Source organism: Rhincodon typus, chromosome 9 (assembly GCF_021869965.1).
Source record: "Rhincodon typus isolate 14 chromosome 9, sRhiTyp1.1, whole genome shotgun sequence".
NCBI lineage: Eukaryota > Metazoa > Chordata > Chondrichthyes > Orectolobiformes > Rhincodontidae > Rhincodon > Rhincodon typus.
Genome location: NC_063340.1, coordinates 2,110,245 through 2,124,337, shown reverse-complemented (window position 1 = coordinate 2,124,337; position 14,093 = coordinate 2,110,245). Strand labels below are relative to the sequence as shown.

Sequence of the window (14,093 nt, the reverse complement as noted above, 5' to 3'; positions counted from 1 at the left end):
TGCTGGCCCTGGAGCAGGTTCAGGGGAGGTTCACAAGAATGGTCCCAGGAATGAAAAGCTTAACATATGAGGAACGTTTGAGGACTCTGGGTCTATATTTGATGGAGTTTAGAAGGATGAGGGGGGGGATCTAATTGAAACTTACAGAATACTGAATGGCCTGGACAGAGTGGATGTTGGGAAGATGTTTTTATGAGCAGGAGAGACTAGGACCCAAGAGCACAGCCTTAGAGTAAAGGGAAGACCCTTTAGAACAGAGATAAGGAGAAACTTCTTCAGCCAGAGAGTGGTGAATCTATGGGATTCACTGCCTCAGAAGGCTGTGGAAGCCAGGTCATTGAGTATTTTTAAGACAGGGATAGATCGGCTCTTGATTGTCAAGGGAATCAAGGGCTACGGGGAGAAAGCAGGAGAATGGGGTTGAGAGAGATAGTAGGAACTGCCGATGCTGGAGAATCTGAGATAACAAGGTGTAGAGCTGGATGAACATAGCAGGCAAAGCAGCATCAGAGGAGCAGGCAAGCTGACGTTTTGGGCCTGGACCCTTCTTCAGAAATGGAGGAGGGGAAGGGGATTCTGAAATAAATAGAGAGAGAGGGGGAGGCGGATGGAAGATGGATAAAGGAGCAGATAGGTGGAGAGGAGACAGACAGGTCAAGGAGGCGGAGATGGAGCCAGTAAAGGTGAGTATAGGTGGGGAGTTAGGGTGGGGGTTGGTCAGTCCAGGGAAGATGGACAGGTCAAGGAGGCGAGGATGAGGCTGGTAGATGGTAGGTGGGGGTGGGGGTTGAGGTGGGAGGAGTGGATAGGTGGGAGAAAGGACAGACAGGTTAGGGAGGTGGGGACGAGCTGGGCTGGTTTTGGGATGCGGTAGGGGGAGGGGAGATTTTGAAGCTTGCGAAGTCCACATTGATACCATAGGACTGCAGGGTTCCCAAGCGAAATGAGGTGCTGTTCCTGCAACCTTCGGGTGGCATCGTTGTGGCACTGGAGGAGGCCCAGGATGGACATGTCGTCCAAGGAGTGGGAGGGGGAGTTGAAGTGGTTCGCGACTGGGAGGTGTAGTCGTTTGTCGCGGACCGAGTATAGGTGTTCCACAAAGTGGTCTCCGAGCCTCCGCTTGGTTTCCCCGATGTAGAGGAGGCAACATCGGGAACAGCGGATACAGTATACCACATTAGCAGATGAACATCTGTTTGTTGTGGAAGGGTTTCTTGGGGCCTGGGATGGAGGTGAGGGGGGAGGTGCAGGGGCAGGTGTAGCACTTCCTGCGGTTGCAGGGAAAGTGCCGGGGATGGTGGGGCTGGTGGGGAGTGTGGTGCGGACAAGGGAGTCACAGAGAGAGCGGTCCCTCCGGAAAGCGGATAAGGGTGGAGAGGGAAAAATGTCTTTGGTAGTGGGGTCAGATTGCAGGTGGCGGAAGTGTCAGAGGATGGTGCGTTGGATCCGGAGGTTGGTGGGGTGATACGTGAGGACGAGGGGGATTCTGTTTTGGCTGTTACTGCGGGGAGAGGGTGTGAGGAATGAGTTGCGGGAAATGCGAGAGATGTGGTCGAGGGCATTTTTGACCAGTGTGGAGGGGAAATTGCGGTCCTTGAAAAACAAGGACATCTGGGATGTCCGGGAGTGGAATGCCTCATCTCAGGAGCAGATGCAGCGGAGGCGAAGGAATTGGGAATAGAGGATGGCATTTTTGCGGGAAGGTGGGTGAGAGGAAGTGTATTCAAGGTAGCTATGGGAGTCGGTAGGCTTGAAATGGATATCGGTTTCCAGGTGGTTGCCAGAGATGGAAACAGAGAGGTCCAGGAAGGAGAGAGAGGTATCGGAGATGGTCCAGGTGAACTTAAGGTTGGGGTGGAAGGTGTTAGTGAAGTGGATGAATTGTTCAAGTTCCTCGTGGGAGCACGAGGCGGCGTCGATACAGTCATCGATGTAACAGAGGAACAGGTGGGGGATAGGGCCAGTGTACCTGCGGAAGAGGGATTGTTCCACATATCCTACAAAGAGGCAGGTGTAGCTTGGGCCTATGCGAGTACCCATGGCCACCCCCTTTGTCTGTAGGAAGTGAGAGGAATTGAAGGAGAAGTTGTTAAGGGTGAGGATGAGTTCAGCTAAGCGGATAAGGGTGTCAGTGGAGGGGGACTGGCCGGGCCTGCGGGACAGGAAGAAGCGGAGGGCCTTTTGGCCATCTGCATGGGGAATGCAAGTGTATAGGGACTGGACGTCCATAGTAAAGATGAGGTGTTGGGGACCAGGGAATCGGATGTTTTGGAGGAGGTGGAGGGTATGGGTGGTGTCACGGACGTCGGTGGGGAGTTCCTGGACCAAGGGGGAGAAAATAGAGTCAGTGGAGGGGGACTGGTCAGGTCTGTGGGACAGGAAGAATGGGATTGAGAAGCTTATCAGCGGAGCGACTCAATGGCCACATGGCCTAATTTCTGCTCCTGTGTCTTATGGTCTTTCCATGGTGACATCATTAGAAAAAATCTTGTCTTCAGCCTTTTTATTACGTCCCCGTGCATACCCACAGTCTTTTACATCCAGTACATTAGCTTTGAATCATGGTCACTATTATGATGTGGTCAAAATCACCAGCCAGTATAAATAGAGCAAGTTCTCCCAAACAAAGGAAGTTAATGACCTTTTAAACTAACAGTGTTATTGATTGTACAAGAGTTCTTCTGTGCACGCCTCTTCAATAATCATGAATTATTTCCTACCTGCATGCACATTGCAGCAGAGCTTTGAATTAACATTTTACCCAAAAGAGAGCAATTTTGACAGTGCAGGTCTCCCTTAGCACTGCACTGAACACCCGACCCACATTTTGTTGACATATGACAGGGAGCATAGGGTCTTTGGTCTTGGTTAATGCTAGTCTCAGTTGGCCTTGTCTCCTGAAGTAAATGGTTTGCTGTAATTGGTAACAAGCGAAAGCAAGCAGCAAGTTCATGGCATCCACCGTGTTACTTCATGCATTCCCTCGTCGTTAATTGCAGTGTGATAATATGGATATGTCAAAAGTTCAATTTCAAATGATGACACGCATGATTATATTCAAATAACTTTCAACAATATTTCTCTTTTTTTTTAAATTGGAGCCACTGGTGATGGAGATAAAATCATGTGCTTCTGCCCAAGTTTCCACGTTGTTCAACTCATGAAACAGGTACTGTGTTCGGAAACATATTTGAGAGTTTGATGTGAGTGTGGTTTAATTAAATAATCGGCAGAAAAAAGTGTGAGTTATTCAATTGTGCAATCCCAAGGATGTCACAATTTTCAGGAAAGCCAGCATACTGTCTGTTCACCACAAGAAACTTTGGGCTGAATTTTACCCAAACTCCATTCTTACGAGGCAGGAAGGGAGGTAGGGAACAGGAGTAGGGAGGGATTGTTGGTATCAGAATCAGATAGCCAGTCAGCTAACTGAAGTATACCAAAGGCATCCCACTGTGTCGCGGGTGTTCTGTCAAGTGCCGGCAGCAGGTTCGCCCCCTGCTGTGAGAAGATCATCAAGTCAATGGACATAGTGTCACAGAGGCAACAGGAGGGTTGGCTGGAATGTGGGAAAGCAGGGACAGAGGACTGTTAGGTTCTTGAAAGCACCAACGGGTTGTGGGTGGCAATAATAGCCCACACAGCCCATGATTTCCTCAGAGGAGTTTCCCCTTCAGTGTTCGGGCCTGGAATTTAAAACTAAAGAAAACCTGCCCTACCTTCTGCAGGCTGCCCCCACATAAATCAGGTGGAGGTTCTACCAGCAGTCTGTGTGCATCACTATTATTCATTCCCTTTTGCTCTCCAATCGTCGAGCAGTTAAATTCTGGAGTTTTGTTCTTATGCTTCAAGTTAACTGTTAATATCATTTTCCCTTGTGTGTTTCTCCAAATGAACGTTTTTGTCGAAGCTTGCTGCTAATTTTTACTGAGCATATAATTTATTTTTTGTTATTAATATTTTGATCACCCAGTCATATTATTTCACACATTTCACTAAAACTTATCAAACAGTTATTCAATCTTTGTGTTTTTGTAACCTTCGGAATTATTGTTCTCAGGATTGGAATCTTTGACAACATTACGTGATGTGGCTATGAACTTTTCTCTCCATCTTTTCCAGGGCCTTTCTCCGACAGATGCTTGTCAATCTGTAATTCAGGATATTTGTAACAGAGTAGGAAAGAAAGACATCTTTGAAATTGGGCTCATTGCGTTGAATATGAAGGTACTCACTATTACTGCTTCATGTTTGAGAGTTTGCACAAGTTATTTTCAAGGAGGCCTCCTGGGTTAACAATTGGAGTAGGAGCTCAGGCTGAGCTCTGCCCTCAGGATGGTTCATGCGACTGGAGCACACTTAGCCAACTCCTCTAAACTCAGCATAGAGTATAGATCAAGCCTAGAAATTTGTCTTTCCAGAGTTCTGAAGGGTCCCAACCCGGAATGTCGACTCTCCTGCTTCTCTGATGCTGCCTGACTGCTGTTTTCCTCCAGCTCCACACTGTGTTGACTAGAAATTTGTCTTTCTGGTTTCAGTCAGCTCAACAGAAGCACATTGTCCGTAAGCAAGAGGTGATGCTTCCAAAAGATTGAATTTTAATTTTTGAAAATTTAGAACATGTACAGAAATGACTATTCTTTGTGTTATGTGTTAGATGTAAACACTGACATAGATTTCAAATAATCTGAGTAATCATTAATTATCTGCCTGTCAGACAATTTCCTTTCAGGTCTTGCTGAAAGAAGACACATGCTGCTGTGTGTTTGGTCTTGTACTTATCAGGACAGAAGCAAGAATATCACACTTCAAAGGCAGCAATAATATATTGTTCAGAGATAGCAAGAACTGCAAATGCTGGAGTCGGAGATAACACAATGTAGAGCTGGATGAACACAGCAGGCCAGGCAGCATCAGAGGAGCAGGAAAGTTGACGTTTTGGGTCAGGACCCTTCTTCAGAAATCGGGAGGGTGAAGGAAGTTGGGAAATAAAGAGAGAGAGGAGGGTTGGGGCTGGGGAAGGTAGGTGGGATGGTGATAGGTGAGTGCAGGTAGGCAGTGGTGAGGATTGGTCAGTGAGGTGAGGAGGGTGCGGATAGGTGGGAGAGAAGATGGACAGGTTGTATCAGGTCAAGGAAGCAGGGATGAGAGACGGTTGGACATGGGATGAGGCCAGGGTGGGGAGATTTTAAAACTGGTAAATATCCTTAATGAGGAAAGGGATGCTGAATCATTGATAAGTTGACTGTGATTGATCAAGATGTTGCTGTGGCACAGGGACCCATTGTCCCCTGTGATTTTGTTTATTCAGAAAAGTTGTAATGTCCAGACAAATTCCTTTCTTCTGCAGAGAGCAGATCCCTGCATCTGAAAAACTTAATCACCATCAAGCATTAGTGAGCTACCTTGAGGGACACTCCAGGAAGCGTTTACTGTGAATTTTTATGTTGCTCACTGACATGAAGACAACTCTGGCAGCAATGCTGATCTAACAGGGAATAGGAAAAAAAAGACATAGGAGGGTTAAAAGGTCTCATTGAACAAGCAACAGATTTTCCCCCACCAACTGAGAACTAGAATTAGAAATTGTTCTGTTCAGTTGTCCAAAGACACTTAGATCATTTCATGTGATGTGTTACATTGACAGCCGCCCTAACGTTAGCTCTGCCAACTCTCCACAGATGCTGCTAGACTTGCTGAGAGTTTTCCAGCAATTTCTGTTTTCATTTCTGAATTTTTTGTTTTGACCCTCCTTTTTCTTTTTGGCCTATCAGTTTTTTTTCGCACCAGTGTTCTTCTCCCTGCTGTCCATTCTAGACTCTCTCACATTTCAATCTATTGGCCTGGGATTAATTTTAGCTGGTTCACCCTGGGTTATTAAGAAGTCTGTGATACTTTCCAGTAGCCCTAACTCCAGCACTCTGACCTCAAGATCACCCTTTTCCTTAAAAGTTCTTCAGCCCGGGATCATTGATCATCTGCATTGAGGTGTTTAGGGATGTTAGATGGAGGACCAATGATCCTTTTGATTCTTGGGTGACCACCTCCTAAGTATCCGTGTCATCCTGGAGGGCAACCTCCATGTTATCTTTGCCAATCTCATCATACAGAGGCGGTTGGGCAGCCATGCAAGTGTTCTGCAATGCCGTACATTTATCAGAAATTTGTCTTGGTGTTTTTGCAATTAGGATGCTACAGATTTCTTTATTAATTTCTTTACTATTTCTTTGAATTAAAGGTTTCCAAATATTGCTGGTTGCACAGTGCCACATGTCTATGGCATTTGTGTTGGTCAAGGCCAATTTTAGTTGTCTATGTTAACTCGCACAAAGAACATTCAAAGGATGCAAGATGTTTTGCTGATCCTCTTCCATTATATTTAACATAATGACATGCTATCGCATGATATTCCTTGCTCTTATTGCATTTGGATTACCTAATTCTAATATTCTTAATTTGATGTTTCTTAATTAAGTGGACACAAGAGGCACCTATCATTGGAAGGAATGAATCAGACAATGTGCAAAATAACTTGTAAATGGAGTAATGTATGACAACGTCTCTCTGTGATACAGTCGTAGGTTAGCTGAATTACTGTAGGCTCAATATATTCCATCACATCAAATGTTACCCGCGTCAGTCACATTAATCTTGCCCAACACTTTGTACCTACTATTGCAGAAGGTTAGCATCTCTGTTCATACTACTCTCCATTGGGTGGGCCACCCCATGTCCACTCTCATAACAGGCATGTCAACATCTACTCTGACATTAGGTCCTCTGGACCTGACACCTGCATCCACTTCATTGTCAGAAATAAGACAAAGTCCGTTGGGTGTCTCTTCAGGTCTCCTGTCTACATGGAACTGGATTTCTTGTTAGTGCTGGTGGCCTTGTTGGACCCAACGTGGCATCGGCACTTTTTGCAGATTGCTACCATGTATGTACTTCCAGGGAGGTTCATTCTCCGGCACACTTTTTCTGTCCAAATTAAAGTGGGTTATTAAAACCCTCCATTCACAACAAGGGTCTAGGCCCGAAACGTCAGCCTTCCTGCTCCTCTGATGCTGCTTGGCCTGCTGTGTTCATGCAGCTCTACACCTTGTTATCTAAATTGATACTAGGCACTGCAGAGTATCACGATCCACATGGATCAAATGGCCATCTCGCGTTTTTCTCTCCAGGTCATTTAGTCCGTCAGCATCAAAAGAACTGCTATCACTGGCACGGCAGCACAGACAATGTAGTAGACATTAATGTATGAAAACAACTAGTGGTAATCAGCCAGGCAAGGGTTCTATGGGAGACCCATCCATATGAATCATAGTTACTCCCACATAGTAACATATTTGACTGATACATTAACAATCAATTTGAAAGTAACTATTAGCATACTTGGGATTTCTCCACAAGTGTTGTCCAATCACAGAATTATATTTAACATTAGACATTATGTTCTATGTTTTGCGAGCTAGGTTTGTTTGAGTATAGACAATACTCAACTTATTTGCATGGGTGGTAGATCCCATGTTGCCCATGTGTTGTAGTTGGGTGAAATAAGACCTGTCTTCCTCACACAGAAAGAATTTGTCCAGAAATTGCAAATTCATTGATCAAATAAGAGTGTAGGGAACAATGGCTCCCTAATGCGTTGGCCATGGCAATGTTTTGACCAATCATTGCCAACTTGCTGACAAATCAACCTTCATTTCTCATGAAGTATTAATTGTTATTCCCTTGAAATTTGGTATTTTTGTGATCCTGTCCTGATGAGTCCGAAATAAGCATTGACGCATGCTTTTTCTGTTCCAGCAGTGCTCAAATGATGTACCGCCAAGGTACTAATTCCCCTTGAAGTGACGTTAGCATGTTGTTGAAATATGATCCATCACACAAATCACTGACAGTAAACCTTAGAGATAATGTATGAGCAGCACATTGCAATATCCAGGGAAAATTTCCTATTAACATTATATGCTGTTTTGTATGATTGTGTCCATCAGCACAGGATCATATGGGGATCAGTCAAATTAAAGCAGAATTCAGCCAGTGTACAGATGCTCTTACACTCTCAAAAGTTGGAAATAGAAGCTGGAAACACAAAAAAAAATGGCAGAGGTGTACTCGGAGTCACAGAATTGTTCTAGAACAGATGGAGACCATTTCCCCTATCACATCTGTCCCCCTGCTGTCAATAGGAGCACTTTACCAATAGCCACTTCCCCACTTTTTCAGTTACCCAGCACAATCTTCCTATTTAGATAATCCAGTCCCCTCTTGACACTTAAGTAGTGCATTCCAGACCTGAACAACTTGCTATGTGAAAATGTTTCTGCTCGTATCACTGTTGCTTGAATTGCCAGTCAGTTTGAATCTGTACCTTCTTGTTCTTGATCCTTTCACCAATGGGATCAATTTCTCCCTGTCTGCTCTGTCTAAACTCCCTCATCGTTTTGAACACCTTGGTCAAATCTCCTCTCAGTCTTCTCTTTTTCAAAGAAAACCGCCCCAATCTGTCCAGTCTGTCATTGTAGTTGAAGTGCCTTGACCATAGAGCCATTCTCAAGAATCTTTTCTGTGCATTCTTAAATACCATCACATTCTTCCTAAAGTGTGGCACCCAGAACAGGGTGTATGATTCTGTATGTAAAATTGTTATTTTTCTATAACGGTGGTGCTGTGGAGTTGAAGTGAGAGATTATTTTTGTTGTTAACTGAAGCATTAAAATACAATGCAAGATTATTTTGGAGAAGGATTACTTTGGATAGGTGGAATGAATCAACATTTATCTTTTATCAGTGCTTTCAGTTTTCCATTTGTTTTAATATTCTTTGATTGTAGGAAATAGTTAATTGACCACAAAGTTATTAACTAACTATGTATTTGTCGGATTTACTATCCCTGGGGAGGTGAGAGACGTTGACTTGCAGAAGCTCTGAGAGTTTAAAGAACAAGGATTATTGGGAACATTAACAGGCAATAGTCACAAAAGAAGATAGTGGTTTTGTTGGCCTTTGAAAAGGCTGTGATTATTCCAAATGTTTTCTTTAAAAAAATTAATAAACCTTTGTGGAGAGGGTGCTGGGAGCATTAGGCAAAACCTGGTAGCAAGCAAAGTTAAGATAGGGACAGGAAAAGTGTCTGGCGGAGTCATGCAGCACTTGCGCACTGATGTTGCCTGGCAGGGAGGAGGATTGCTGCCTGGTTTCTGAAGAGTGTCCCTGTCCCTACCTCTGAGCTATCCTCCCCAAAGGGTGGCAAGTAGCTTACCCAGAAAAGCATGGTCAACACTCTAGCTCCTCAAATAGTGCCAAGGGATTATATTGCTTCCTGCACAATAACAGCTACTTGAATTTGTACAGCATCTTTTTAAGGTGCTGAAAAAAATCTCAAGGCACCTCACAGGAGTAATTGTTAAGTTCCAAGCCAGGAAAGGAGGTATATCAGGAGGAGGGGCCAGAAGCTAAATGGGAAAGGTTGGCTTGAAGGAGAACATTGAACACAGAAGAGAGACCTAGAGAGAGTATCAAAAACAAAGTTGCTGGAAAAGCTCAGCAGGTCTGGCAGCATCTGTGAAGGAGAAAACAGAGTTAACGTTTCAGGTCCGGTGACCCTTCCTAGAGAGAGTATTGTAGATTGTGGAGCCCCGTCTGCTGAACCATAGAAACCATCAGCCAGGAACTTGGTCTGGTGTCTCTTCCAGAAAAGCTGAGCCTCTGACAACGCAGCAATTCCTTAGTGCCATCCCAGATGACGTGCTTGAGTCTGTTAGTGAGGTTTGAGGTTTTTGATGCTGAGGACTGAGTGATGCCACTGAGATTCTGTGAACTGTTTGCAGCTCCGTAATATGCTGCATTTTAGAAACTTTTCTCATCACCAACAAAATACATGAAATCTTGTCATAATTGATATACCTACTCCAGGAAGAATCATTTAAGGGAACAAACAAACCTTTCCTGCTCCTCTGGTGCTGCTTGGCCTGCTGTGTTCATCCAACTCTACACCTTGTTATCTCAGAATCTCCAGCATCTGCAGTTCCCACTATCTCTATATCTATGTTGTGCTTTTCAGGGCTTCAACCAGAGTGATTTTCAGCCAAAAAGGTACTTTTGGAAGTGTGGGATATTCTGAGAACTGAATGATGCAGGTTCTAAAGGTTTTTTTTTCCCCCCACACAGGGTGAAGTTGGTGCTGCTTCAACTGTCCCTTTTCCGTATACATTCTGGGCTCATGGAATGGAAACAGTGGAACAAAGACAGAGCTGCCCTCATGTACAGTTAGATTAGCAAACATCAGTGCAATTCTGAAAAAGCTGATACTTCTTCCAAAACCTTGTGAAAAAAACACTGCAATCTGTCATGTCACAGCTCTATCCTATCAGGTTTGATGCAGGTTCAAAAGCAAGCTGTTGGAACTGTCAGGTCAGTTTGGAGTGGAAAGTACTAGACGTGACAATGCTCAGATATATGCTGTTTGTTCACTTCTAGATCTTTCTTTAAATCTGAAAGCTAGTGGCAAAGCCAGCTTTATTGCCCATAGCCTCAAGGTTCCCAAAGGATATGATGCCAGGCTTTTGTCTTTAATCTGCTCAGCCCTTCTTTTGTTCAGTGACAAAACTGAAGAATTTTCCTATTCTGTTTTAGAACCTGCTGATCTTTTAATTGTATTGACAACCAGTCTATATTAACTGCTGCGATGCCTGAAATGAAAGCCCCCATTCTGAATCATAAGAATGGAGGAAGATGAAGTACTGTATATACCCTACAATTCCCTGACCCTGCTCAGCTATTCCATAAGAGTGTGTTTGATCTTGTACTTCAAAGTGACTTTTTTAGTCTTGTTTGTGTTTTCCTTGATTGCCTTTGTGTCCAAAAATATTGTTATTTTGTCTTGAATATAGCAATCAACTGAGCAGTTACCACTGTCAGTGCTGGAGTATTCCAAAGGTTCTCAACTCTCTGAAGAAATTTCTCATCCCTGTCCAAACTGATCATTATTCAAGACTTTGACATCTGCTTAGAGATCTCCAAGCCTGGCGCAATATACTCACCTTCAACTCTTCCCAGCCTTCCCCAGTCACTGCATCGCATTGAGCAACTCCAGCTTTATTTATGAATGAATCAGAACACAGTGTGATGAGAGATGCTTGAAGAGACTTGAAACTGAATATATCATGTACTGTCTTATGATTGCGTCATCACTTTGCCGAATGAGTGGGATGGTTTTGGCTGAGAATGGAGTCTTGCCGACACAGCAAGTCACTCATGATCAAATGAAGGACTGAGGAAGTGAAATTTATTTCTTGTGGTAGAAAGCTGTGACACTGGAGTATCAATTCACACTGTCACTAAGACATCACACATGTCTTTTATGAAGATGTGTTATTGAAAGTATTAATTTATGATGTCGTGTGGATGAATTGAGATATACACACAGAACTGGCTGGATATATTTACATAGGTAACAGCCTCAACAGCATCTTTTTTCAGTAATGCTCAAGTCTGTACTACTGAGCAACTACTCTGATATAGATTTTCAAAAGAATACTTTTCAAAGCTAAGGCTGTTAACTAAGCCAAACCACAAGCCCCAATCTTCTATAACAGAATTAGAGGTTCCCTTCTAATAATTACCCCAAAACATCCAGAAAAGCTTGCCTTTCCCCTCCTAATCCATTAAAAGATTGGTTAAAGGAAAGAAAATCCCTGATCCATTTTATAAATAACAAGAAACAACTTATTTATTTAACACTAACAATGAACAAATTAACAGAATTACTAACAAACCAAACAATTCCCTCTCAAACTACTAACTATTCCCTAACTGCACTAAATTCTACTGGAATGCTGTTCAAATAAACACAAGTCTCACTTATATAAACCCAAATAATCAGACGACAATAAACTAAAACTTAATCTCTCCAAATTCATACTGACTGTGTCTTCTGAAACTCTCTACCTTCTGCTGATGTCACGCCCCAAATGCCTTTCTTTCACTGATTCTCCTGTCAGGGATGTTTCCTCTGTGAAGACTCTTAGCTAAAATGCTGTGGTACCTTTTATTGATTAGATGGTGCTCTTTCTTAGCGAGCTTAGCGATTTCTTATGAGAGCTCGGAGCTTATCTTTCAGATGGCAGGCTTGCTTTCTCCGATTTTCCAAATGCCCTTGTCTTGTGGACCCTTAATAACATATTATAAGGAGTTGATTATGATTGATTTCAGGTGGTCAACACGATCAGATTTAAATCCAGTTGGCTTTCTGTATCTCGGTGCTTTGTTGAAATTAATTGGCCAAATTCAAACTTGGTGTCTTGGTAAAAATGTTGCTTGGCTGTTCTATACAAAATGTTTCCATTCGGGCACACTGTGCACCTGCATTTATAAACTTCCAAGTACAGACAAAGCAGAAGCTCTTAAAGGGATCACGGCACTCTTTTTCCCCACAATCCTCTTTACCAACAAATTATAACTTCCTGCCTTTCAATTCATGAATACTCTACTCAACTTCATAATAAGCCAAAAATGTTAGACTTGTGGCGAATGCAAGCTGCATAATAGAGTCACTCAGTCAACAAAGCTTTCAGAGGTGACTGAACCAAAGAGACAGTCAAAGAGAAACTGCCATAGAGGGAACAGCTTGCTCCTCTCTTTTTTTTGTATTTTCTGAAGACCTTAGAGTCAAAGTCATGCAGCATGGAAACAGACCCTTCAGTCCAAATCCTCCATGACAACCAGCCATCCCAATCTGACCCAGTGCCATGTGCCAGCATTTGGCCCTTATCCCTCTAAACCCTTCCTATTCATATACCCATCCAGATGCCTTTTAAATGTTGTAATTGTACCAGCCCCCACCACCTTCTGTGGCAGCTCATGCCATATACACGCACCACCATCTGTGTGAAGAAGTTGCCCCTTAGGTTCCTTTTAAATCTTTCTCCTCGAACCTTAAACCTATGCCCTCTAGTTTTGGACTTGCCCCTCTTTAGGAAAAAGACCTTGGTTAGTCACCCTATCCGTGCCCCTCATGGTTTTATAATCCTCTATAAGATCGCCCGTCAGCATCTGATGTTCTAGGGAAAAAAACCCAACTTGTTTAGCCTCTCCCTATAACGCAAACCGTTCAACTCTGGCAACATCCTTGTAAATCTTTTCTGCACTCTCTTTCAAGTTTAACAACATCTTTCCTATAGCAGGAAAACCAGAATTGCGCAGTATTCTAAAAGAGGCCTCACCAATGTCCTGTACGGCCACAACATGACCTCCAACTTCTATACTCAATACACTGACCAAGAAGGACCTTTCTCACTATCCTGTCTACCTGTGACTCCACTTTGAAGGAACTTTGCACCTGCACCTCTAGGTCTCTTTGTTCAGCAACACTCCCCAGGGCCTTACCATTAAGTGTGTAAGTCCTGCCCTGGCTTGCCTTACCAAAATGCAACACCTCACATTTATCTGAAACTCCATCTGCCACTCCTCACCCATTGGCCCATCTGATCAAGGCCCTGTTCTGAGATAATCATCTTCACTGTCCAGTATGCCACTGACTTAAGATCTTATACTCTACAAATTTCTGGGGTATCTTTTGCATACATGAGGAGGCAGCGAGGGGAATTGCGTTTTTGTTTTATTTTGTACTACTGAACTGTTGGATATATTTGTACCTTTTAAACCTTTAGTTAATTTCTGCTGCTTTTCTTGGGTGAATATTGCAAATAAAACTGTCTTCTTGTTAGCTTAAGGAATCTGACTGGCTTAATTGTCACACCAAGTTATACACAGTGAAATATTTATTTATTTAAATGATCATATCACTTTTTAATATCAAACTGTCCAAGAGTGAAGAGAGGTTTCAGTGCACCCTCTGTCACCTCGTTGTTAATACCTTTAAGATGCAGGGTTCATAGAATGTGTACAGAGTGGAATCAGGCCATTCAGCCCATCAAGTCCACACTGATCCTCTGAAGAGCATCTCACCCAGACCCACCCTCCTACCCTATTGCTGTAACCCTGCATTTCCCATAGTAAATCCACCTACACACAATGGGCAATTTAATATGGCCAATCTACCTACCCTGCACATCTTTGGACTG

The 14,093-nt window shown here is 43.4% G+C and overlaps 1 protein-coding gene across 3 annotated transcripts in view; it reads left to right on the top strand.

The window, feature by feature from the left end:
• The window catches only part of zgc:153169 (uncharacterized protein LOC767799 homolog), a 41,851-nt gene extending 28,116 nt beyond the window's left edge, over window positions 1-13,735 (top strand). Inside the window, exons 8-11 of one of the 3 annotated variants that reach the window (XR_007262891.1) lie at window positions 3,099-3,169; window positions 4,123-4,227; window positions 10,180-10,422; window positions 10,902-13,735. Coding sequence is in view for 2 of the 3 variants with exons in the window: in XM_048601119.1 (XP_048457076.1) it covers window positions 3,099-3,169; window positions 4,123-4,227; window positions 10,180-10,287 (284 nt within the window). In the remaining variant the exon portion in view is untranslated. Of the gene's footprint in view, window positions 1-3,098; window positions 3,170-4,122; window positions 4,228-10,179 lie in introns of all 3 variants that reach the window. The other 2 variants (XM_048601120.1, XM_048601119.1) reach the window with 2 other exon arrangements.
• The last annotated feature ends 358 nt before the right edge of the window (window positions 13,736-14,093 follow it).